Source organism: Lynx rufus, unplaced genomic scaffold (genome assembly GCF_022079265.1).
Source record: "Lynx rufus isolate CCGP_SWC_20201006 ecotype Redwood Valley unplaced genomic scaffold, mLynRuf1.p SCAF_7, whole genome shotgun sequence".
Taxonomy (NCBI): Eukaryota; Metazoa; Chordata; class Mammalia; order Carnivora; family Felidae; genus Lynx; species Lynx rufus.
The window spans coordinates 54,196,405-54,224,073 of NW_025814889.1; the positions used below are offsets into that span (position 1 = coordinate 54,196,405).

The 27,669-nt window shown below is 35.1% G+C and overlaps 1 protein-coding gene across 4 annotated transcripts in view; it reads right to left on the bottom strand.

Annotated features, from left to right (window-relative positions):
- Positions 1-26,604, bottom strand: part of SLCO1A2 (solute carrier organic anion transporter family member 1A2) — a 54,384-nt gene extending 27,780 nt beyond the window's left edge. Inside the window, exons 1-10 of one of the 4 annotated variants that reach the window (XM_047066909.1) lie at positions 26,545-26,604; positions 21,280-21,421; positions 16,785-16,917; positions 15,114-15,200; positions 13,152-13,258; positions 11,153-11,299; positions 8,098-8,196; positions 6,565-6,786; positions 4,018-4,182; positions 2,628-2,823 (exon numbers count right to left, since the gene is read on the bottom strand). In XM_047066909.1, coding sequence (XP_046922865.1) covers positions 2,628-2,823; positions 4,018-4,182; positions 6,565-6,786; positions 8,098-8,196; positions 11,153-11,299; positions 13,152-13,258; positions 15,114-15,200; positions 16,785-16,917; positions 21,280-21,421; positions 26,545-26,604 — 1,358 coding nt within the window. Of the gene's footprint in view, positions 1-2,627; positions 2,824-4,017; positions 4,183-6,564; positions 6,787-8,097; positions 8,197-11,152; positions 11,300-13,151; positions 13,259-15,113; positions 15,201-16,784; positions 16,918-21,279; positions 21,422-26,544 lie in introns of those variants that run through there. The other 3 variants (XM_047066910.1, XM_047066911.1, XM_047066912.1) reach the window with 3 other exon arrangements.
- Between the last annotated feature and the right edge of the window lie 1,065 nt (positions 26,605-27,669).

Sequence of the window (27,669 nt, forward strand, 5' to 3'; positions counted from 1 at the left end):
AGACCAAAGCAGGAGGCATCACAATCCCAGACTTTAGCCTCTACTACAAAGCTGTCATCATCAAGACAGCATGGTATTGGCACAAAAACAGACACACAGACCAATGGAATAGAATAGAAACCCCAGAACTAGACCCACAAACGTATGGCCAACTCATCTTTGACAAAGCAGGAAAGAACATCCAATGGAAAAAAGACAGCCTCTTTAACAAATGGTGCTGGGAAAACTGGACAGCAACATGCAGAAGGTTGAAACTAGACCACTTTCTCACACCATTTACAAAAATAAACTCAAAATGGATAAAGGACCTAAATGTGAGACAGGAAACCATCAAAACCTTAGAGGAGAAAGCAGGAAAAGACCTCTCTGACCTCAGCCGTAGCAATCTCTTCCTCGACACATCCCCAAAGGCAAGGGAATTAAAAGCAAAAGTGAATTACTGGGACCTTATGAAGATAAAAAGCTTCTGCACAGCAAAGGAAACAACCAACAAAACTAAAAGGCAACCAACGGAATGGGAAAAGATATTTGCAAATGACATATCGGACAAAGGGCTAGTATCTAAAATCTATAAAGAGCTCACCAAACTCCACACCCGAAAAACAAATAACCTAGTGAAGAAATGGGCAGAAAACATGAATAGACACTTCTCTAAAGAAGACATCCAGATGGCCAACAGGCACATGAAAAGATGTTCAGCGTCGCTCCTTATCAGGGAAATACAAATCAAAACCACACTCAGGTATCACCTCACGCCAGTCAGAGTGGCCAAAATGAACAAATCAGGAGACTATAGATGCTGGAGAGGATGTGGAGAAACGGGAACCCTCTTGCACTGTTGGTGGGAATGCAAATTGGTGCAGCCGCTCTGGAAAGCAGTGTGGAGGTTCCTCAGAAAACTAAAAATAGACCTACCCTATGACCCAGCAATAGCACTGCTAGGAATTTATCCAAGGGATACAGGAGTACTGATGCATAGGGGCACTTGTACCCCAATGTTCATAGCAGCACTCTCAACAATAGCCAAATTATGGAAAGAGCCTAAATGTCCATCAACTGATGAATGGATAAAGAAATTGTGGTTTATATACACAATGGAATACTACGTGGCAATGAGAAAAAATGAAATATGGCCTTTTGTAGCAACGTGGATGGAACTGGAGAGTGTGATGCTAAGTGAAATAAGCCATACAGAGAAAGACAGATACCATATGGTTTCACTCTTATGTGGATCCTGAGAAACTTAACAGGAACCCATGGGGGAGGGGAAGGAAAAAAAAAAAAAAAAGAGGTTAGAGTGGGAGAGAGCCAAAGCATAAGAGACTGTTAACAACTGAGAACAAACTGAGGGTTGATGGGGGGTGGGAGAGAGGGGAGGGAGGGCGATGGGTATTGAGGAGGGCACCTTTTGGGATGAGCACTGGGTGTTGTATGGAAACCAATTTGTCAATAAATTTCATATATATATATAAAAAAAAAAAGAAATGATGTTGGGAAACTAGGCAGCCATATGCAAAAGAATTAAAGCAGATCCCTAACTTATATACACAAAAATAAACTCAAATGGATTAAAGACTTAAATTTAAGACCCAGAACCATAAAATTCCCAGAATAAAACATTGTGGGTGAACTCCTTGACAGTGATTTTTTGGATTGGACACCAAAAGGCACAAGTAACAAAAACAAAAATAAACAAGCGGAAATACATCACACTAAAAAGCTTCTGGACAGTAAGGAAATCATGAACAATGTGAAAAGGCAGCCTATGGAATGCGAGTAAATATTTACAAATCATATATCTGATAGGGATTAATATCCAAAAATATATAAAAACTAATAAAACTCAATAACAACAATAACAAAAAACACCAATCTGATTTTAAAATAGGCAGAAGATTGCTTCTTGGTCTTTTGGATAAGATGAAGTGTTAAAATGGGCAGAGGAATTAAATAGAAAATTTTTCAGAGAAGACATACAAATGGCCAATAAGTAAATGAAAAGATGCTTAATATCACCAGTTATAAGAGAAATAGAAATGAAAGCCACAATGAGATATCACCTCACACCTGTTAGGATATGTATTTTCAAAATACAAGAGATGATATCAGTATGCATAACCTTCCTATAAATTCAGACTGTCCTCAAATATAAATCTAAAACTATTCAATGATAGAGACATAATTACGCAAATGTATGAATTTACATATGAATTAAAATATCATGTATTCGGATTCAGTTATGCTGGATTTAAGCCCATTGTGGAAACATATAAAGGTGATTAAGATTGTATAGTTAATTCTTAATTTTACCCATTTATGAGAGTATAAAATATATGAACAACATACCCTAATGCAACCTAAAACTAATGGCAGTTTCTCTGATATCCACTTTAATGTCTACCAGGATATCCAAAAACAAGCCCACACACATACATATGCACTCATAAACTAACTAACCCTGTTAGCCTGGAGGGATGGGCTTATAACTGACAGATGGAGGAAAGAGAAAGACCATGGATTATTGCTATCAATTCCAATTAGCAAATGATCTGGTCATTGGGTAATCATTGAATAAAATATGTCATTAACTGTTCTAAAAGTATGACATTCATTAGAAAACAACATACCCATTATAAGTGGTGGTTATGCCAGCAACTGAAGAATTATCACAGATCATGAGAAAACACAAAAAATGAAGAAGATATTCAGTTAAAGATAACCAACATGCTATGTGGGCAGCTTGTTTGACAGTAATCTTGAATTTCTTCATAATTAAACCACCAGCTATATATCCAATGCATACTGGAGGTAAGTTATAAATACCTATAAATGTAAGTAAAATGTTGTTTACAAAGTGATTTAGCAAAAGAACAAATATGGTATCTAATATGTCTTACATAAGAAACCATCTAGGTCCAACTCACAGTGAAGAAAGCTGATTGATTATTATCTCCACTTATTTACATATTACATACAGAGAGATTTTTAAATGCTCCACATTGTCAAAGTATATTAAGACTCTTATCACTGTCCTTCATTTAATTTATTGTAGTAGGTTGTAAATTTCTTATATGCAGGGATCATGATCTATATCTCTTTTCTAATGATTTAGGCAGGAGTGGCAATTCAAAGTTAACCAGTAGTTTATGATTAATATGATTTTGCCATTGTTTGTACCGACTCTAGTTGTTAAGAATTTGACTTCATTCAAGGTACCTTAGAAGGTTACTTTGCTGAGCCTGTGATTGTCAAGTGTATTTACATTTCATGTCCCTCTCCCTAAAAAAAGAAAAGAAAAAAAACAAGAAAAAGACAGGCCTTGATGGCATTCTTAATGTCAGGGTCTCTCACAGAAGCACATCACATCTACTTGGGAGAGTGTTTAAAAATCCATTCCAGAGTCCCACACCAGATTGTCTAATTTAGTATGTCTGAGGTGGGTGCCAGGTATCTGAACTTCTAACAAACACTCTATGTGATGTGGATCCAGGTAGTCTAAGAAATTCACTTTTCAGATCAATCAAAAGATCTCAGGAGAAACCCAAGGTGGAGGAATACCACCGAAGTTAATGTGGTCACAGGAAAATAAGAATGCCTGTGCTGCAAAGACACCACCAGAGGGCCAGGGAACTAAGAAGAGACAGAATTCATAAACTGGAGTTAAAAAAGTAAAACAGACTCCTGATGAATTAGCATTGGTTTCCTTTGTATATTAATGGCTTGCCTACCTAAAAACTGTCTCTAATTTGTACATTCCCCAAGAATTCCACAAATATTTTAATTTGCATTCTGATTGGAGAGAGAGCAGAAGAAAAAAAGCCAGGATTTCCTGGCTTCTTTCCTTCCTTCCCTTTGTTGATTTCCCAGAAGAATGGAAGGGGGAAATGTACCAGAGACAGAAACATCTCAGTGTATTTCAATTTAGGAGTCTCCTAGACACATCATCAAATTGTTCACCATTTCATGGTTAAAAAAAAAAACAAGTGGGGCTACTAATACAGAGGAGAATAAACATACCAATTAGAAAGATTACATCTGAAGCTGATTTTCCATGTTGCTGTTCCAGATATTTGGGCATGAAGGTGAACATATTAACAAATGCATTGAACTGTATAATACTTATTAGTATGAAAAGCATGTAAACTGGGTTGCATAAAAGACTTTTCATGAATGGCAAAAAATCTGAAATGAAAGAATGACAGCAGTATTATACTAGCTTGGCGTTGCATTTTAAGATTTACTTTTTCTAAAACATCAACTTCCCTTCCAAATTACATTTTTCTATTTATAATGCTCATACTGTTTTTTAAATGTGTGTTTTGTTTTGTTTGTACCTCTTGAAAGCTAAAGCTATATCATTTTGGTACCTTCTGCAAGTCAATAATGCAGTTGGCTGGGTAGGGCTCAGAACACAACGGTTTTGCCATCATTAAGTTACTATTGTGTCTTGGGGAAAATATTGTCTGCATTCACACCATTTCCTTTTTTTTCCTTCTCTTTTTCCTTCTCTGAATATCCTCTCTTCTCTAGAGATCATCTAGAATGAAGGATGCTTGTTCTGTTCTTTAAAGTTTAGAAGGAGGTCAACTTGATAAAGTTGACACTCAAATATTGATATTATCATTCCTCAACATTCAAAATGAAGATATATGTGGGTATTCATGGGATATAATTTTATCAAGTACCAGGTATTTTTCTTCTTCCTCAGAACAACAGTTTTGGTCCTGCCAGTGGTTCATACTGGGTACGCAATGAAATCACCTGGGGATCTTTTAAGATACAAACGCCCAGGTCCCACTCTCTGAGATCTTGATTCATTTGGAACAACATACTAAGGGTTATGTAAATGATATAACCCAAACTTTCCCCTGTCGGTGTGGACTGACACAGCTCGAAGCCAAATTTGTGGCCCATCTCTTGCAAATATTCTGGGTTTCCCTGCCACCTTTTTGGGATCAAAGTCTCATGTACAGTTACTTTTCACTTTTCCTATCTTCATGTTTTTTTGTCTTGATTTCCTTCCTTATTGTGTATTTTTTTCTCAATAAACTGTCAAAATCCAAAGAACAAATAAATTGGGAGAGAAGGAAGAACAACTCGATGCAAAGAAAACTATTTTAGCTGTAGAATTCATATCACAAATATGAATAAAGTACATGGTGGGTGAGAGAGTTGTGTTCAGAGCACTTTGGAGCTTTTTAAGTTGTATGTGTTTGTTGACATCTCTGTCCTAGTAAATAAGTCTCAGTAGTTCAAATTTCCTTTCTATATCTCTCATACTAAGCTCACCTCTTTCCTAGTTTTGAAAATGGACCTTGCAGATCACAAACAATATTCTATGTTAAAAACCTCTATGAGTCCACATCAACCTTTCAAAAAGAATTGTTAATCATGATCACTCTGAAAATTTAAAGGTTCTGAAATGACTCCTAATGATCTAAGAAGTATTATGTTTAATACTAGCTTAAGTTAATGTGTAATTGTTAATAAAAGTTCTGTGCAAATTGGTATTATAATTTATGGGTGATAGTAGAAGTAGCAACATCAACAGTAATGACACTAATACTATTAGCAGTAATAACAGTAATATGTGCCAGAACTCCTTTTACCCTCACACAACAACTCTATATTAAAAGTACTATTATTACCTCATTTTACAGATAAGTAAACTGAGTCTCTCTTCATCTTGTAAATGAACAATCTTTAAGAATTCCAAGGCCCAGGTGATAACTCATACTAATTAAATCACACCTGGGAATACTACAGAATTTTAGGCATCAATATTTTTTTCTAATTTCCCAAGTAATTCCAATATATGGCCAAGTTTGAGAATCAGTGTTGTTGAACACTAAATACTTAGACTACCTTAGCTTAGTTTCCCACAGAAACACTTTCTGTAAATTATTCCTTGAGTTTTTATTGAAGATTATCCAAAAATAAAAAAAAAAACCTGTTCTATGAAATATGCACTTGCACTTGCTGGAAAAGAACTACTATGTGGTTCAGTATTACTGTATCATACATCGTATGAGAATGTTTTTCTTTAATTGCAATGTGTTACTTGAGAACAGTTTCTCTTTAAGAACTATTATTCCTCTCTGTATCAAATATAGAGAATTATATGACCTTTCATGTATTCTTTTTATGCCTTAACTTCCAGGAAGCTCAAGTTAAGCTAACAGTTTTTGTTTCAGAAGTATACTCTTTGAAATAGTGTATATTTTTTCCTCCTTTTGTTCTCAGTTTGAATTTCTTTTTTTTTTAATTAGACTTATGTTCTGTATAAAATAGATTTTTTAAAGGCAAATGGGGATTTATTTATTTATTTAGTGCCTGAATTGATATAAAATTTTATATAAATGCTGACCACAGATAATTTGTCTTGAAATTATATCACTTATTTCCATGTAGTAGCACAGGAAGACTCAGACTAGTTAGACATTATTGACTACTCACTATTAATGACAAATTGTCTTAATGCAGCCTGGCATGTTATAGTGTTAGACTGAAATACAGACACATATGTATAAAATAAAAAATAAATTATATAGTATTTATATTTACCTTTAGTGATTCCATCCTTTTTCTTCTTGACCTCTTCTCTTTGTTTCTCTTCTTTGTCATTTTTAATGATGTCTGCATTACTCTTTAGTCCTTCCTTTGGAAGCCATTTGGGCAAAAAGAAAAACGGAATGGCAGTGAGCACATTCACTCCTGCACAAATCAAAAAGCCAAACCACCATGCACCAACCCAACGAGTATCAGTGGGAGTTATGGTCAGATCATCTGTAAAGAAATATACACATTTTTGTTAGCTTGTCACTATTTCCTTCATGAACTGTACAAAATTCTTAATATTACAGTTCTCAGGTTTTATTCAAGTTCAGAATTTGTATACAATTTAGACATTCATAACATTTGTCTGACAATATGTGGTATTACAGTATTGTCTAGCAATAAATTATTTTGCTTATCTGGCCTATCCTATAAGGAACTTATTAGTAGATACTTATTAAATAACTACAAGCTCTATTTAATTATAAACAAATGATTATTTGATTAAAAGAAATTCAGACCTATATCTTTATTTTTTTATTTTTTTATTTTTTTATGAATATATAAACAGTAAATTTTTATTTTATTTTTTTTCAATATGTGAAATTTATTGTCAAATTGGTTTCCATACAACACCCAGTGCTCATCCCAAAAGGTGCCCTCCTCAATACCCATCACTCACCCTCCTCTCCCTCCCACCCCCCATCAACCCTCAGTTTGTTCTCAGTTTTTAACAGTCTCTTATGCTTTGGCTCTCTCCCACTCTAACCTCTTTTTCTTTTTTCCTTCCCCTCCTCCATGGGTTTCTGTTAAGTTTCTCAGGATCCACATAAGAGTGAAAACATATGGTATCTGTCTTTCTCTGTATGGCTTATTTCACTTAGCATCACACTCTCCAGTTCCATCCACGTTGCTACAAAGGGCCATATTTCGTTCTTTCTCATTGCCATGTAGTACTCCATTGTGTATATAAACCACAATTTCTTTATCCATTCATCAGTTGATGGACATTTAGGCTCTTTCCATAATTTGGCTATTGTTGAGAGTGCTGCTATAAACATTGGGGTACAAGTGCCCCTATGCATCAGTACTCCTGTATCCCATGGGTAAATTCCTAGCAGTGCTATTGCTGGGTCATAGGGTAGGTCTATTTTTAATTTTCTGAGGAACCTCCACACTGCTTTCCAGAGTGGCTGCACCAATTTGCATTCCCACCAACAGTGCAAGAGGGTCCCGTTCTCCACATCCTCTCCAGCATCTCAGACCTATATCTTTAAATCTCTTGAAAATAAGAAACGTGATTGTGGTGCCATAGAAAGAGCACTGGATTTTGAGTCTGAAGGTCAGCATTTTAACTTATTTTCCTGATCACTGGTTTGAAATATTTCAAAAATTCTTTAAACTCTTTCACTTCAATTTGTGAACCTGAAAAGTGGAATCAATTTACCTAACCAAGGGTCAAATAAGGCAACAACTAACTGTGATAACAACTGACGTTACTTTCTGTTACTATTGATACTATAAATAATCGTATTGAATTACCTGTGTTCACAGATCCAGTGTCAACATAAACATTGGCACAGAATGATGCTAATGAAAGTCCAAACAAAGGACCAATGATAGCTCCTGTTTCTACAAACCCTAAAAATAAAAAATAAATGAAAATATAGTTATAATATAGTTATATACCCCCATAAGGAGTCCTAATTCCATAAGTCTAGAGCCTGACTTGTTTTTGCCTCAGATATGTTTGCCTTAAACTTCCAGTTTGTAAGAAAATGAAGCTTAGTGTACATATAAGTAACAAGTTTGTTCTGTAAATGTGGAAAAAAAGAGCCTCAAAATGTAAAACTGCATCTCTCTAGGCCTCTAAATTCTCTTTCATGATGAATTGCAGGTAAAATCTGCTGTGGCAGCATAGGCTGGGATCGTGCTGTTGACAAAGCCACAATACAGAGCAAGATTCTTTTACTGCTTTCTATAGGCACATTTTTGGAGGAATTCTAAAGTAACACCCTGTAAATTTCTTGTGGCATATTCCTCAGGAAAGCTTTACTCTCACGTCTCCAACTTGAAGCCTCCTCTGGCTGTGTCCTCACTGTCACTGATCCTTCTCTTCACTTTCATCATGATCTCCTTTCTTACTCTCCACATTATCTTCCATACTCATCAGTCCCCTCTTTCCTCACGACTGCTTACTCATCTGGAATTTCATCAATTAGCTCTTAGCATATCTACAATTCAGAATCAAGGCTGAGCTCTCGAAGCTCCTGAAAACCAAGACATGACCTTCTTCAACTTTGTTCCTCCTTACTTCAAAATATGTCTCCACCAGTGTCTCTGCCTTCTCCACCGTTCCATAGGCTAGCCCACCCAGTATACACACCACATTTCTTGACATCATCCCCTTCTATCTTCTCAGAGATCTTGTTCAATTAAACATGTCTTTATTTGTGTTTGTTCAATCTCTCCTACCCTCTGGTTATACTATCTCACATCTACCCTGCTTTCTTTCCTTTCACTACACTCTACACTTATGGCCTCACCACTCACTGAATCTACCCAAATCCTTCCACATTCTTCTCAAAGCACTTGCAGGCAAGACCAGTGTTATTTCTGTCACTAATTCAGTGTCCTTTTCTGGTCTCCATCCTCCTAGTATTCATGTTATTTGACATCGCTTGCTAGCTCCTCTTTTGACATTTCCTCCTAATACTTTCATAAAACTATGCCTTTATTGTTTTACTTTCTCCCCATGTGACCACTCCTTTGCTTTTTCTTCTTTCTTTTTTTTATTAAAAATTTTTAATGTTTATTTATATGAGAGAGAGAGAGAGAGAGAGGCAGAGTGTGAGCAGGAGAGGGTCAGAGAGAGAGGGAGACACAGAATCCAGAGGAGGCTCCAGGCTCTGAGCTGTCAGCAAAGAGCCTGATGCGGAGCTTGAACTCATGGACCCTGAGATCATTACCTAAGCTGAAGTCGGACACTTAGCCAACTGAGCCACCCAAGTGCCCCTGCTTTTTCTTCTTTATATTCTACTCACTAACTAAAAGTTTTCTCTAGTATTTTAATGTAGGATTTCTCACTATATATATGGCTTCCTTTGGAAAACTCATTTCTCCCTCTTAATTTATTTTCTCTATATATGATTCTCAAAATTCATTTCTAGATTTTATGTTCTCTTCTAAACTTCAGAGTCATACATGGAAGTATTTTCCTCAATTGTATAGCTAACTGATTTACAGTTATTTAATTACATGCACACACACATTTATTTATTTAATTTTTAAGTCTATTTAAAAAAAATTAACTACACAGAGATATTTATCAAATTCGATTGATTTATAATTATGTAGCTATTTATATACTAAACCTTATATGGACTGTCTTATTGACCTTAGAACATATAGATATTATCATAGTTATTTCTATATAATATACATCCTAGTATTTATTGAATAAAGAAATACATATAAAAAGGTATTCATTAATTTATTACAGGCAAGCATTTGTATTCTTTCAAGATAAGTATGTGAAGGGATTTGAAAGTACCAAAAAGAAAAACATTGAAAAAAGTTATTGCAAAATCAGTGCATCATCAAAAAGTGCCAAAGGTTCGTTGGGGTAAAGGATCTGTAAATATTTTGATTTTTTCCAATTATGTGTAGCTCTGTTCCTGTCTTCTTTGACCTTCTTTGACATTGCCAGTTCTTAAAAGATATGTCTACAGTAATGGCAAAATTGTCCATATGCTTTTATGCTAACAACAGATGGAATAACTAAAAAATATAAATAAATTATTCATAATAAGTGAAGAATATTTAGGAGATTGGAAGACAACCTAAGAGGGTAGATCTTAAATTGGTTATTGTCGGAGATGACACTGATCAATTTTAGAAAAGAAAATTTTCAGAAACACAACCAAGAATATGAACCAGAGATTTGTGAAGAATCTGAAAAATCTGACTAGCATGGAGAGACTGTGATGAAGAGAAACTATACAAAAAACTAAATAAACTAAATAGAGTACAGAGCTGTAATAAGTGGAGAGATCAGAGATAGTAAATAAAAAGCCAGTATGTTATATAAACTGGTAGAGAAGACATAATCAAAACAATGTTTAAGAAAATTGTACTGCAAAAACATTGATAATAAATTGATATTAAAAATCCTAGCAATAAAATGACCAATGGAGATGTTATAATAATCTACAGATGGAGTAATGAAGACCTGAACAAAAAATAGAGGTAATGAAAATTGTAAGAAAGGTTTTGAATAATAAGGGACATTTTAAAGAAAATATTGGTAAATCACTTAATATATTTGATGTAGAATGGTGCCAAAGAAATGGACGAATCAAAGAGAACTCCTGGGGCACTAGATTAGTAGTATTTTCAATAGAAAGAAGCAGAATTAGCAAAGTGGCTTATTTGGAGTTAGCATGTAATGGCTCCATTCAGCAAACTTTCATTGATGGCCAGGTGTGCCGAGGTACTTTGCTCGTCATTCTGGAAATCACTGACTCCAAATAACTGATATCCACCCTTAAGAAACTTACTTTCCTGAAAGGAGGCTAAGGCAGGTTTTCAAACTCACCAATATATAAAGGAGAGTTTTCAAATTTGGCAAAATCTTCTATGTAGGAAATACCCAAAGGCATGATGGGAGTTTCACCAATTCCACGTATAATATTGCCTACTAGTACATACATCCACATTAATGATTTAACTTCTTTCACACACTCTGTATTAAAAGAAAAAAGATACATTGTATTCATGGTTTGGTAGTAAAGTATTAGTAATACTTAATTCTAAATTTTTGTTAAAGATTTCACAGTTCTTATGTGACATGGCATCTTCTCAATTACTTGTATTACTATGTCAGCAGTGAATCATTGGGCCATTCCAGTTGCATTTTCTGACAGTGTACTTAGGTATGGCAAATATAAATGGTATGTTGGAGCCAGTTACTACTAGGTTGGGAGAGATGAGTAGTATACACATCTCTCTTCAGTTTAGTATTTAGTGACAACATATTGGCAGTTTGATGGCAGTATTTGACGGAAATTGACAAACACTAAAAACCAGAACTATTTTTCCCTCCAAAGAAACAGTTTGCCACTAGCTACTAGACCCAGTTAGCTACTATGAGAGCTGTCTGATTTCTACACTAACTTTGGGAAGAGAAAATAAACCTACAAATATCTCTCCCTAGAACTGATACTATATGATTTAAATAATAATCTCACTGAAGTTTTAATTCTCTACAGCTCTAACCACCTCACAGAAACTAAAAATATTTAACTGGTAGTAATCACATTTTCTCTATAGAACCTACTGTTTACTGTAACCTCCAAATAATCTTTTAACAAAGAAATCCACCCCAATCCTTGGAGCAGCACTGCTTAGTAGAATAATAAAGATTAGGCCAAAGGTTATTGAAAGGGATGAAGATAAGCACATGTCTGAAAACAGCCAATTCTTTTCTAAGCCAAAATAGCTACCAAGCCAGGAGGACACTCTGTAGGGTCATGTTCAGGAAAGTGAATGACAACTTATTTTCATCTTCTATAATCTGGCTGGGTACCCAAAGAAGTGAGGGTCCTGAGCACAGCTGGGCCTGGAAATATCTATCTATATATCTATCTATATGTCTATCTCTCAGTCATTCCTAGTCCAGAAAATCATAATGTCAATTTCTGCGTATTCATAATTTTTTTCTGTGGTGAGAATAGCAAGTTGTATCTAGAGGTCATAGTCAAACTCTAGGCCTACCACAGGGCAAAATATAAAATGTCTGGTGATCAAAGAATTTTTATTTATCCACTGCAATGCGTATTTAAAGAAAAAAATAGAAAATAGGACCTAGTCAGTCTTTGGCAAAAGAAGAGTATATAGGCCACTCTTGATGTCACTGTTTTGGTTTTGTTTGTTTGTTTGTCTCTTAGCATATGAAGGAGCAGAAGCTGGCATGTTGGTGCCTGGGATTGCAGGAAGCCAGAAGAAGCACCACTATTGTGTCAGACTGTAAAGTAGTATCTCTGGTAGGGAGGAAGAAGTAGGGCAGAAAGACAAGTTCCTAGTTCGGCAGAAAGACAAGTTCCTAGTTCAGCAGAAAGAGAATAGAGTAAATCAGAGTTAGAGCATACTTGCTTCCTTTCTCTGCTATAGAAGATCAGTGATATAACACAAATCTTTTTGTTTCTATCTCTATTATTCATTTACAAATCATCAGCATAAATCCATCTTTCTAACGTGTTTTCCTCTGTGGAATTAACTCTAAGTGGTCCTCGAAATGATGTCTTTGGCTTATTTTTAAATAACCATTTCAAAGAATAGATAAGGCATTGTTATTAAATATATTCAAGTATAAGAGGAATAACATTTTATAATGTTATTGGATGGATATAAGCCAATGGATATAAGCCATTCCTAATCCCCTCCACGATCTCCTCCAAAATCCCTGAAAAAAATAAAATATGTTTTGTTCATTTACTTGTTTACTTAACCAAACTTAATAACATTCAAAGCCCCCCAGCGGAAAGTGTTCAGTTACAAATTCACTGAACAGAAAGCAATACAATGAAGTGGACAACCTGATGGATCTTCTGTTGGTCTGATAATCTGGGTTCCATTTTCCATACACAAGAAACTGTTTGAGGACAAATTGCCTGAAACTGAAACTGTAGATTCATATTCATATCTGTATGAACACAGGGAAAACATGTTGATGTTAAGGAGCCAACGATGACAATGTGAGCATTGTGCAGATTATTAACTCCTACTTCACTTAAGACACAACATCCAAATCCAGAAAAGAAAGTATCTTTTTGTCTTTGCCACCTAATCATCATAAATTAATATTATTGAAAAGAACTTGCCACTCACTCTCAATGTACAATCCCTTGATAGCTAGCTTTCAATTATCTGTATGTGGATGATCTACCTTCTAAATCATCTGACATCGACCTTTGGTGGTTTTTAGGTGATCATTTCCTGGAACTAATTACTGTGTGATAATAAACAAGAACCCAGAAAAATAATAGACTCAACAAAGCATAATTAAGAAGATAAAGGCTTTGGGGAGAGAAAAAAACAGCACAATAAAGCAGTTCTCTAACTTTGGATTCTCTAAGGTTTCCTAATAAGAAATATACTCTCACTTTCTGAGAATCCAAACAATAATTCTTTCACCTGTTCATTAACCCTCTAAAAGAAACAAAGCATTTACCCATCATGAGAGACCTTAGAAGAATCTTAAACACTGTGACAGCACAATTTAATGACTTTTTCTCTTCTCATGAAAACAAAAGTGTTAATAAACTGTGACCATTTATCTTAGGCATATTACCAGAAGATCCACATACCCTTTCTCAGAAAGTAAATTATATGCTGCAGCAATGGAGGAAATATGTCCAGCTAAGTAATTTCTTTGTTAGAAATTACACTGGATTGGTTTCTATATTTCTATTAGATAAGAGAAAGCCAAAAGAAAACTTGCCTTTCTGAGTTTCAAATGAGCTCAAGAGTGTTATACTTGGATGTCACCAAGAGTCCTAATTAATATGTTACAGAACATAATAAAAATGGTTAAAATACCTTCCCCTTAGAAACACTGCCCAATCATACCCATAGAGTTTGGCTGTGAACTGTGGACTAAGGCTTCTGTTTCCACACCCATGGTCCCATGAGACATGGAAGCTTCAGACAAAATAAATAATAATACCTTTGGCAGAGTATAGAAAGAAATGACAAAATTGCTGAATATTACTCAACATTGTCTTGAACAGGATAGGATATGATAGGAAATAAAAGAACAGTAGATATTCTTTGTCTTGATGCCTTTGATCCCTTCAGAAATATCTGAGAGCTAAAATATCTTTTTCATTTATTGACTTAAAACCCAATAACATATCACATGTCTGTTCATTCCCAAAACATCAGCAAAATGGCAGTAACTGGATTTTAAAATAGAAAAGGAAAAGACATAATGCCATGAGGATAAAGAAAAGGGAAGATCTGACAAGAAGAGAGAGTTTAGTAGGATTTTGAAAATGGAAAAGTAGATAAATGAATGATCACTGAATTAGTAGATACGAGAAACATAAAACTGAGTAATTGCCTGTACGAGAGCAACTGAACACATGCCACACATCCCTGGAAAGCTTCAGTCAAGAAAGAAGATACTTCTAAAGGTGAGAGGATGCATGGTCCAAAAAGGGGATTGCTTTCAAGTATGTATAAGGAGCAGTTAAGCCTTTTTAGACATCCTCTGTCATTTCAACTGAATATGGCTTTTGACTCTAGAGTCTGAATAAACACACCGAGGATAGGGAAGATATACTAAAAACTGGGGATATTAGGTTTAAAAAATCCATATACTGAAAAGTGAGATTTCCACTCCCATGTGCTGGTAACCAAGCTTCTACCTCCTGGAAAACAGATTGGAGAATCCCTGCCTAAGATAGTTTATGGGCAGTTATGAGTCACTTAATACACAGCCAGGCCATGTACAATCACCCTACAAAGAAATTTTCCATTAATTAAGTCTTACACACATACACAGAAGTTCCACGTAGCTTGTGTTATTCCTCTCTCTTAAATATGTATAGATAACCAAGAACCACCAGATATATGAGGAAAGCCTATAATAGTAAAGACAGAGACAAATAAAAATTATACAGTCAGAGAAGGCAGAGACAAAGAAGATAGATGAACAAATTTAGTTGGAAAAAGACATCATATTCTTGAAAGAAGAACAAAATATTCCTTCAAAAGATACAAAGAACAAAAGAGTCCTTGGGAATTAAAAATGGGAGAGCAAAAGTTAGAAATTAATTCAGTGCTTTAGAAGATAAAGTTAAAGAAATCTCCCAAAAAGTAACAAAAAGACAAGAAGATAGAAAATTGGAGAAAATGATGAGAAATATATAATAAGATATGCAGAATTCAAGCAGTAGAAGTTCTAGAAAGAGAAAATGGGGAGGGGGCATATTATCAAAGAAACAATACAAATTCTCCAAATGCCCAGATTGAATACACCTAGCATGATGGAGGAAAAGGATTTATACTAAGACAATTATCATGAATCCAGACTCTGTAGCTTAAAAGAAAATCCCAATAGCTCCCAGAGAAAAGGAACTGGTCATGGGGATTACAGTGGCACAAGATTCTCAACAGTACTACTGTAAACTAGAAAACATTGGAACAATGTCTTCAAAATCCGTAGGAAAATATTTCCAACCTAGAATTTTGTATCAGCCAGAATATTGATCAGGTGTGAGAGTAGAATTCCATAAATTAAAATTTTTATGTCTCTTACACATTTTCTCAGAAACCTATTAGATTATGTTTTCCAAAAAAAGAGTGAGTAAAAAGTAGAAGATATGATATCCAGGATCTAAGTTAACTGAATACAGGAAAGAGGCAAAGCAAATTCCCAAGGATAATGGTGAGGAAAAATTTCCAGGAAGGAGCCATGCACCAAGCCTAAGGAGATTCCAGTTCAGACTGAAAATGGAGAATTGGTGACATAGAGGTATCTCTAAGGCAAAAATGAAAACTTGTGATATGTATGAGTATTTTGAGATGTTGCCCTGCCAGTGGAGAGTTTGCTGATGATTAGTGAGAGATAAAAAGAAAATTAATCAAATAAAAAAGGAGCAATTATGAAGTCCAATAAAAATGAAAAATATTAAAAGAAAGTAATAGCATGGTTCATTGGTGAAAGATACTTACATAATTGTCCATATGGAAATAGTGAATATAATTTTATAGTAAGATATCAACATATATGACATAACATGAAAGTATTAAAAACTGAAAGTTTAAATATTTACTTAGAACTATGGAGGCAAATTGAAGAAGAAAGAACTAAAAGAATTGCAAGTAGCTTCTCTTCAAAACCAGTAATATGGACAATGGTGAAGGGGCAGGGGACAACTCTTTGAGCAATATGATAATTTTGCCTGTTCCTAAAAATCATTTCATCAGACTTCACTCCATAAAATCCCAAATCTCTATTTCATATATGGACAAAATATGACTATATAAATGAAGTGAGGCAGCCAAGAGCACAGTGGACCAGTGGAATGGAATCTGCATCTTCCAGTTCCCATTGCAGCGTTCTGTGCTTTTAGGAAATTTTACTCCTAGAAAGGAAATTTCAAGTTTCATTCCATACAGTCCAAAGTTGAATCTATGAAATAATCAGAAACTTGAGTACTTACCGCTCCATGAGGAAATGAGGTAGAGATTGTAAGAAACACCCTAGACCCATAACCACACATCCAACACCAATCAGCATAGGTCTATGTAATTTGGTTCCAAAATAACTCACAAAGATAATCAACAAAAGATTTCCTAGGAAAAAAATTGATATTGAAATGAATATTTCAATTAAGCATGAACAATATCTTCATTCAATCATTTACTATCTAGCATTTCTTTTAGAAAACCTATTCCAAATACTAGAACTGGTACTAGGGATGCATGAAACAATAAATGAATAAGACGCAATTCTTGCCTTGAAGAAGGATTCTGTTTTACAATGTCGACAAATACACAAACAGGTATCTGTGGAACCCCAACGGTTAAAGAGAACGGCAGAAGAGAAGTGAGTAGAAGGGATTGAAGGATAGTTCTGAGAGATGTTAAAGACTCTGTGTGTTATTATCTAGTCTTAGATGTGTCACCTCTGGTCTTTCCCTCCATTCCCGCTCCAGAGAATATTATAATGTTTTCCTATTTCGGAAAAGAGAAGCAAAAGTCAAATTCAGATATATATATGTTTTATAACTCATTGTTTAGATGTAACTTTGTATTGGTCAATATAATCAAGCCAGAGATCTGTTTGTTTTTCTCTCCTTAGAAGTAAAAAAGAGTAGATACCCACTTCTCCACTGAGTTTTAGAAATAACACTTGCTTTGAGGGGTAAATAATTCAATGAAAAATTTATCCACATGTCTTAGAATGAAGTTTAAGGATAAAGAAACTAATTGGGGAGGCCTCGTTCTGATGAACAGGTCCTTGACAAGTATGGTATAAAGGGTCAAAAGAACCAAACACATGAGGAAGTTCTCATATCATACATCTTAAATTCAGTAATCAATATTTTCCCTGATTTTATTATGCATAAGGAAAACCTCTATGATGAGCTCAAGAATTATAAAAGTTTTAAAAGCTTTCCCTCAATTTGTTAATAGTTTTCTATGTAGTAATGTATATTTTGAAAACGTTTCTTTCCATATCTGTTTCTCTCTAGTCTGCCTTGTAAGTAGAAGAAATGTCAGTGCCTACATTATTTTATATGGACAGTGCCTCACCAAGTGCAACCACCTTGTCCTACCTAAGTCTCTAAAATTCCCATCATCAAAGCCATCCATGTTGACAGTATCATCTCTAGAAAGCCACAGTTTGAAATCCATATCCATTTTTGAAAGGAGAAGAAAGGAAGAGACTTCACTCCACATAAGGGTAAGCTGATATTTCAAATTGCATTTCTCTGCCAATAAAATAATTACCATGAAAGGGAATAGGAAAGGACAGATAAGATTTTGTCAAGGGTATGGAGAACGCTATCTATAAACATTACTGAGGAAAGGTAAGCAAAGTAATACATTTATTGGCATCTGTAAATTACCTCTCCTTTTCTCTTCAGCGATTATTTCAGATCTGCATCATTGCTCTCAAGCCACCTATCACCACTCACTTTCCATAGTTAATACTTTCTACTTTGTCAAGAAATTTGGGGCAGTCCAGTTCCCAGGTTATGGCCTTACCACTTTCCTTCTGTTTCAGAGGTTGTGGTGCACATCCTACCATCCACAGACTAACACACAACCTGGGCACTTCTATTCCCTCCAACAACTTACTCCACTAATTATAATCTCTCTTGTATATGTTAAGTGTCTCCCTCTCTGATGCATTTTAATTACAGATGTTCTCTAGTTTCTCTCCAAACTGATGCAGATTCCACTTCTTTCCCTCTTGTTCTTTCCCAAAGTCACTGCTCTCTCTCTCTCTGCCTCCTAGCTTGTATATCCACTATTCAGCTAAACATGCCCTGGCAAAGATCATCAATTATCTCATAAAACCCAGGGAATATTTTTCTAACCTTATCTAGTGGGATATTTTTTAATGCTTTTGAGACTGTTGAGAAATTTTTATTTTGGGAACTTGTACTCCCTTGGTATCTATACCTTCTCTCCTGTTTCCCCTCTTAATTCTCTATTTCTTCTCTTAACACTTTCGTGGGTTACTTTCTTCCACCTGTTGATGAAATATTGGTGTACCTCAAGGATGCACTCTGCCCATGGTATTTGTCACCGTATACCCTCTTCTTAAATAGCCTCATCTGTTCTCTAGTTTTAACAACTACCTGTTTACTCACTAATCAGTTCCTCCAGCTCAGACAGTTCCTCCAATGCTTCCGACTCCTATAACTGCAACATGGACATCACTACTCAAAATCTCACTGCTACTACCACAATTTTCCTAAACAGAACTCGTCATCATTCCCATAGCCACTACCACAATCTTGTCCCCCTTTCTCATTATCCACTCTACTACCCAAGCTGTAAATCTGGGGATGCCTACTTTTCTCATCCACCACATCCAATCTGTCACTAAGTTCTCAGGAATTTAACTCCTAAATATTTCTTAGGTCACTCTCTTCTTTCTATTCCTACCAGCATGATCCGTGACTCAGATCCAGATAGCTCTCTCTTGTGCTTTTGCCATGCTAGAATCCTCTCTGGCTGGCTGGCCACCTTCAAATCTATCTCCAACACAGCCACAAGCATGGCCCTGCTAGAAAGCAAATTTGACCTTTGTTTTAATTTTTTTTAATATTTTATTTATCTTAGAGAGAGCTCGAGTAGGAGTGGAGGAGGGACAGGGGGTAGAGAGGACAGAAGATCTGAAGCAAGTTCTGTGCTGATAGCAGCAAGTCCAATGTGGGGCTCAAACTCACAAACTGCAAGATCATGACTTGAGCCCAAGTCAGAGGCTCAACTGGCTGAGCCATCCAGGCACCCCATCTGACCTTTGTTTTAAATAGGCCCGCCTAACGTGCCATATATAAACAAACACCCATGGAGTCCATGGATAGAAATCAGGGGTTCTATGATCTGGAGTGAGAAAAAAAATGCATCTTTATTTTCACTAACTTATAATTAAAGTTATATTAGCATTTTCTTTGATACTGAGAGTAGACGCAAACTATGGTAGCCTTAACAGTACCTACGATTTTGTCACAGATTGTCACCAATAAAAGTTATAGATATTTGCATATGACATTACATTGTTGTAGATACCTCAAAATATTGACACTACTCATTACTTCAAAATTAGGGTAGATATTATATTTAGTGTGTTGGCAAGCACAAATATTATTATATGGCAGGTTGTTTTAATATTTTGGTAACTTTATTCAAATAAAACTGGGTTTATTTTTACCTTTTTTTTCCTTTTTACTGTTATAGTTTTTATTTCATGCAAGTGCCGTAATAAGCACAGAAGACCAACCATATTCCATTTCTCACCCCTGCCCATTTCTCCAGACTCATATCTTAATAATTCTCACATAAGCTTTGTGAGTCAACAATATTGGGCTGAGTGTTACTCCCCACACAAATTACTACTCTTACTCACCCTTATGCTTCTTTTTCTATTGGAATTCCCTTCACACTCATCTAACCCTGTTTCTTCACCTAGACAACTTTTTACTCATCTGTCAAGATCTTCCCTCAGTAAGGCTATGTCCCTGCTGTATGTTTCTATAGGACCTTGCATCTATCTATGTCACCAAATGTACTGTATTCAATTAAAATTATTATTGTGTCTCTATGCCCTCCATTTGACTGTGAGCACAGTCTAGGCAGGGCTATATAAAGAGTTGTATCTAACTCCATCACCAGGATCCAGCACACAGGTGGTGCCGAGTTTAGTTTCAGGGAGTTAAGTGCTAGAATATACAATCAAGCATCACCTGTTTCAGTTTTGCCTCCCCTCAATCCTGATTTTTCTTCCAGATATTAAGCATATTGAAAGCAAAATTCACCTTGGAGGAAAAAGAAGTCACTCTAAAGCTGTAAAAGAATGGCATTCGTATTTCTATGTAGCTTTGTTTACAAGAGAAATCTTTCTCTTCCTCAGTCCTCCCCTATGTTCACATCTTCCCAGTCCTCCACAAAATTCAGAGAGTAAGAACAGACTTTATTCCTTCCTAGAGTCTGTTTCTGAAATAAATTTAGGGAGATGCGAAAAACAGTTTCTTCTTCCTTCTGCACTTAGAAGAATTGTTAACCTCCCAGAAACAGCAGGAAAACAAAAATATTCATGTTTCCTTTGGAAAACAGATTCTTTTGTTTTCCATGGCATATGTCTTCTGAATAGGAAGATAGAGCTTTTAAGAATTCTCAAATGATATATTAAATTTAAAAAATGTAAATACTCTGCTACTTATCCTAGCTAACCAAAAAACTATTAGAATAAAAAGTCCAGTGGTGGGATATGTGGCAATACTTAGGTGTTATTTGGGAGATAATATTTAAATGAATTGTTTCTAAGCATAATCCAAAGTTAGCAAGGCTATTTATCCATTTTGGAAAACATATTATTCAGTCAAATTAGATGGCCTAAAATTGCAAATGAGGAGAATAAAATTCAGACTAGCTTTATAGATAAAATATAAAAAGGAGTAATACAAAAATAATTCATACCAATCTCAAAGCTCCCATTAATAAATCCAACTAGAGATGTAGGAATGTTGAATTGTCTCTCTATTTGTGTGAGCATGGAATTCATATAAGATCCAGATAGTGTTTTGGATACAAATGCACATGTTATTGCCAACAGAAACATCTAGGGAGAAAAGAATATAAGAAAACATAGAAAAAATTATTTTTAAATTGTATATTTGCCATTTGTTGACAAAATTTCTTCTAACACAAGACTGATCATCTCCAACATAAGTAACCCTTAAATTTGCAAGAAACTTTTAATGCAGTCTTTTCATCTGGTCTTTCATGCCATATTGTCTCTGAAAACTCAAAGTAGGACTGATTAGTAATATTGAATTTTGTGGGTAATTGTAGCCTCATTATTTTATAGGTACCTCTTTTACATATGCAGAAACAGTCATTATAAATAAGAGATAGCTTTTAAATAGATCTTCAACACTACACTGCCATCTGTAGTGCAAGAAATACATATATGATAAAAAAGGAACACAGCATTACACAAAGACATTATTTCTGTAGCAAATTTGTTCAAGGTGTCTCCAAAGTAATATGCAAATTATGCAACATTAGGTTGCTGCTCACTACCAGTTTATTTATTTAAAACAATATTATAGGGGTGCCTGGGTGGCGCAGTCGGTTAAGCGTCCAACTTCGGCTCAGGTCACGATCTTGCGGTCCGTGAGTTCGAGCCCCGTGTCAGGCTCTGGGCTGATGGCTCAGAGCCTGGAGCCTGCTTCCGATTCTGTGTCTCCCTCTCTCTCTGCCCCTCCCCCGTTCATGCTCTGTCTCTCTCTGTCCCAAAAATAAATAAACGTTAAAACAATATTATATATATTATAATAAAATATATTATAAAGTAATTATAAAACATTATAAAAATGTTTCTAAATGGAACAGGCATTTGCTATAAGAAACAATAAATTTCTATATATTGAATCACATTTCCTACTTACTGATACAGTTTTAGAGAACAGTCAGGTTGATGTGATCCATAACAAAAACCAAGGACAACTTAACAAACAGAACCATTGTGATCACCAAAAGCTAGTATGGTTTTACTGAAAATGTGGAAAAGTCACAATTTTGACAGTTTTACTAAATTAGGAAGAAGCAGACTTAGATTTTAGTAGAAGATTTGGCAAAGGAGTATTGTATACTGAGTGATAGCATAGTTAAGTAAATACACAATAGAGATAAATAGATTTAGGTCATCCTGAATGGTGGTTTTACAACCCTAGGCCAAAGGACTTTTTCCTTGGTCTTACTTAAAGATGTTTCCTGATGAAACTTCCATCCTGGAGACCATTCAATCTACTCTCTAGCCAGCAGACTCAAATCTGTAAAATCCTCACCCCTTCATCTTCCAAATTCTCAATCTTAAACCAACCACACAGTTTATATTGTACCTTGTACATTCCCTTCACAGTTATTCACAATCTTTTCTATTTCTCAGTCTTCGAACCAGTCATGTGGTCTTCATGACCAGCAAATGATCTCAGCAACATCACCATCAAACTTTCCCCCATCTCTGCCTCTCTAATTCCCTTCCTACCTTAGAAGGATAGGTGTCCCTTCTCCAGTACAATAAAATCCCTCTACCCATGCTTTTGAATCCATTCTCCCCATTTGAGATCTTGATTCATCAACTACTACTCTCTCCTCTATTTTCAACCTCACACTCTTTACCACCTCTCTACTAATTTATAAATGTATTTAAAATACTTCTGTCTTCATATGTGTGTGTGTGTGTGTGTGTGTGTGTGTGTGTGTATGTGTGTGTGTGTGATATACGTGTATATATATATGGTATTTTTCCCTACCCCCTGATGGTTGCAATTCCAGCTACCAACAGGATGTTTCGAAGAACAGTCTAAGTTTATTGCCTAGACTGTTTAACTTTCCATTCACCCTTTACTTTCCTACTGTTTAGCCTCTCCTGAAGCTACTCCATTAAAGGTCAAAAACAACTTCCTGAGTTCGAAATTCAATAGATACATCTCAGTTCTCAGCTTTTCTGATGTCTCTGAGTCATTTGACTCCATTAATCTCTCTTTTCTTCCTGAGGTTCCCACCCTCCACCCCTCCACCCCCCACACACCTATATGTCCACTTACCTGCTAGCATCTTTCTATTCAGTCTTCTCTTTGGCCAGCTCGTTCAGGATTTGTCTTGCACCCTCTACTCTGTGCTATCTATGCTCTCTTTAGGAAATCTTATTTATTCCCATAGCTTTCCCTATCACCCAAATGCTGAAATCCCTCAAATGTACAAACAGTTTAGATGAGACAATTGTCAGCATTCCTTAGTTGCCTGTAGTCTTGTCCACACCTAAACTCCCTCCACCTGCCACCATAACTGGCATGGGATTTCACTTCTTAAAATGTTTTAATGACTTCTCAAAAACAAACATTTATACTTTTTTAGATGGCAAACCATGTTTCATCTATATGTCAGTAACATTCCTGCTGCTTATCCCTATACATAATGTTCTACTTAAAGTTTCTTTAATTCACCATGCCATTTTACATCTCAATGTATTTTACAGGATGGTATTCCACTTGTAATACTTTTCTTCCTCTTGTGTATATGATAAATATATACTCAATTTTTAAAAGTCAACTCTATCATCATTTCTATCGTGGGGACTTGTTGTTCTGCTCCCCAAGTAGCCTTGACCACTCACTCTACCTTCTCATCCTGCTGTGTACTGCCTCTATTATAGCCCTTATCGCCGTGCACATTACGTATGTACTTGGATGCCTCCTTCACTGTACTGTGAACAATTCAAATATGGGATACATATATTATTTATCTTTAGATCATTGGTGTCTAGGCACTTAATACAGGTTTGCTGAATTAATAACAGAATAATTATTCAAAAACATCTAGAAGAAGTGGTCAGAGCTGAAAGTAAGCTGAATATAAGATGAAATGTAATAGAATTAAATACAACTGAGATGAATTGGCTGTACCAATTCATTTGGAGAAATCTGAATAGAAATTTATGTGGAAAAAGTCCTGAGAAATTTAAATATGAAGCTCAATATGAGCTAAACCATTATATGGCTATATCTCTGTTTATTCTTTTATAGTAAATGCCATTTGTAGAAACTGTCTCCACACTATAAATCTTTGCAGAGCACATTATTGAGAATAAAAAAAAATTCACATGGTTTTATATTTAATTTTAATTTTAAGTGTTTATATCTGAAAGAGAGAGAGAGAGAGAGAGAGAGAGATCATGAGTGGGGGAGGGGCAGAGAGAGAGGGAGGCACAGAATCCCAAGCAGGCTCCAGGCTCGAGCTGTTTGCACAGAGCCCGATGTGGGTCTCGAACCCACAAACCACGAGATCATGACCTGAGCTGAAGCCAGACGCTTAACCGACAGAGCCACGTAGGTGCCCCTTCAGGTTTTATATTTAAAAGCAAGGTCTACCAAATAACGTACAAATTATATTTGGGGGTATATTTATTTTATTTAATATTTTAAGAACAGACACTAGAAGAATCATGGCCCCAGTGTTCTTTCCTAAAACACCTAGATGGGTTACCTAAACTGTTTGGTTCTAGTCACAAATTAAAAGCAATCAGTGGCTATTCTGACTAATGTCTAGTACGAAATAGCCTCTATTCTTGTGAAGCTAGTTCTACTAGCTGTTAACAATAATGCCACAGAGTTTGAAGCAAACTTACTGAGGACAGTCCACTGATGCTTTTTTAAGAATTTTGCTTAAAATTTACTACCATAAGGGCGCAAGTTAAAAGTTTAGGAGCTACTGAGCTTTGAGAAATAATAAAAAATGAAGAGTATCCAGTTATCCTCAAGTTTAAATAAACCATGTGATTATCTACTGAAAAAAAAAAAAAGAATTTTGCTTAACATGCATATTTTTTAGTTCAGAGAAGCCAAAAAAAAAAATATCTGGCTATTAAGCAGTTGCTTCCCAATTTACCTGATAAATTTGTCCTTGGAACATTTTACCATAATGTGAACATCAATGTCTAATCTTGTCAAACCCCTAAGTAAGCAAATATTACATTAAAACCTTTTTTTAAATAAATGACACTTGACTTTTATACACAAATGTTATTAATACTAATTTTTTACTTCCAAGTTTTTATTTAAATTCCAGTTAGTGAAAATATAGTGCTATTAATAATAATAGCTAATATTTATAGAATGTATATAATATTCTAGTCATTTTCCAAGTATGTAAAAAGGAAAAAATCCTATGAAACAGGAGTTTTGTTACTACCTTTTTCAAATCAGAAAGCTGAAGCAATCACAAAGAACAACTTGTCCAAGGTCATATGGCAAGAAAGCAGTTGAACCTAGGCATGAATACGGCAAGCCTGAGCCTAGATCCTTATTTTTAACCATTCAGTTTTAGGATAAGGGCTTGAGAATTGAGGGATAATTTAAGGGGAATTTTTTTTGTGAGGGGAATTTTTTAAATAAATAATTAATACAGCATTTCAGGCAAATGTAGCTTGCTAGATCTAAATCATCATTCTCCACTTTTATGCAGATGTATAGATTTTCCCTACACATGTATGAAGAGAAAACAAACTTTGATAAGGAGAATATTGGTGACATTAGTCTAAAAACCACTTGCAGTCACTAGCTTTAGAATCAAGACAAATATCCAGATCCCTTGGTTTAAAACAAATTAAAATTTTCTTTGAAGGCAAATGGCTTTGAAGCTATACAAAAAGAATTTGTTCTGAAATGGTCAAGAGTACCAGAAACAGCTAACAAAATGGGCATTATTCTTACAGACAATGGTTGATATGTTGCCAAAGCTTGAAGTAAATATTTGTTTTGCTAGGTCATTGTGAATTAATCGTTACAAACAGACCAACAAAGCATTTCTGTACAATGAACCATTTTCTAGGTGAGACCCCCACACTCCTCTGGACTAAAAACCCCAAAAGAGTGAACATTAAATTTGCTGTTTTATCCAGAAAATCAAATCCTATTGTAACATATTATCGCCTGAAAACTTTTAAGAACTTGTCTTCCATTTAAGTTCCTCAAAATCATTTCTGATTAAATTACCTGAATCAATAGCCCTGTTTGACCCTCAGTTATAAAACCAACTTAATTAAAGCAAGAAATTATCAATATATTAGGTAATGTGACATTAACATTAAAACACTTCATGTGAGCAACTTTACAAACTCTAAACTAAAAAAAAAAAAAAAGTACACATACATATATCCATACACACAAAAGTCCATACCTTCATCTTGGAAAGACATCTTATTCTATGGGTTTTAATTCTTTTCTCAGATTCTGCCATGTTGTTCTTCTGAGTGTTCCAAATATCTATGTTTCAAAGCTTGAAATTTCTTAGTTCATCCTTTTAAGAAGACAAAAATCTGTTAACTGGCAAAATCATAAGTCGTCATTCTTTTGAAGAAAATATAGAATCTGAGTAACAATCAGATTCTACTGTATTACAAAAATACCTTAGAAGCTTTTATTCAGATCTAGAAAATAATGATGTTAGAGAAGATTTAGTTGCTAATTTTCCACTGAGAAAGTTACATCAAATAACTTTAGTCTTTAGCTAGATTAAAAATATTATAATAATTTGCTATGGTCCCCGTGCAAAATAATGACCACGTGGTTAAAACAAAGGTTTTCATTTCTTTAGCCAAAACAAATAGAACCAAAGTGAGCTTTTTGGACTTACATGAAAATGCTGCTTTTAAGAACACAAAGACTTTGATTTGTTTTTGTGCTAAAAATCTGCTTCAGCAAGCCTACCAAGGCTCAAAAATCTCTATTTGGCCAGGCTCCCTCTTCAAGTTCTTTGCGTTCCAAGACTTCCCTGGAGTCTCAGGAAGGGAAACACTTTCTGGGGCACTGCTGATTCAAGGAAACCTGGGGAGATATGGAATTTTAATCATGGAAATAGTCTAAGTAAAAATAACAAATAATTCTGTGATCTGGAAAAGAATCCTACAGTTGCAAGTTAGAATGTGAGGTGTATAAGAAGACCAAATATATAAGTGGAGAGCAATATGCCTACATATGTAATAAATACAGATATATGTGTACTTGTATATAATACATAGGCACACATTTTTATATGTAAAACAAGAAGATGAGTTAAACTCTATTAAATTCTACTAACCCCTTCTCAAAGATTTTGTCTATTTGTGTCTTGAAACTAGGGCATTATTTTGCCCCAAAACTAAAGTGTTTCACTCTGACAATATTTATTTTCATAAATCCACTTCAGGTTGCCAGAATGATATTTTAGTAGTATCTTCAATGTTCAATTATTAAAATCCTCTGAACAAAATCCATTTAACAAGTGATCCTCAATGATTCCCATTTTCCAAAACTTAATTGTCTT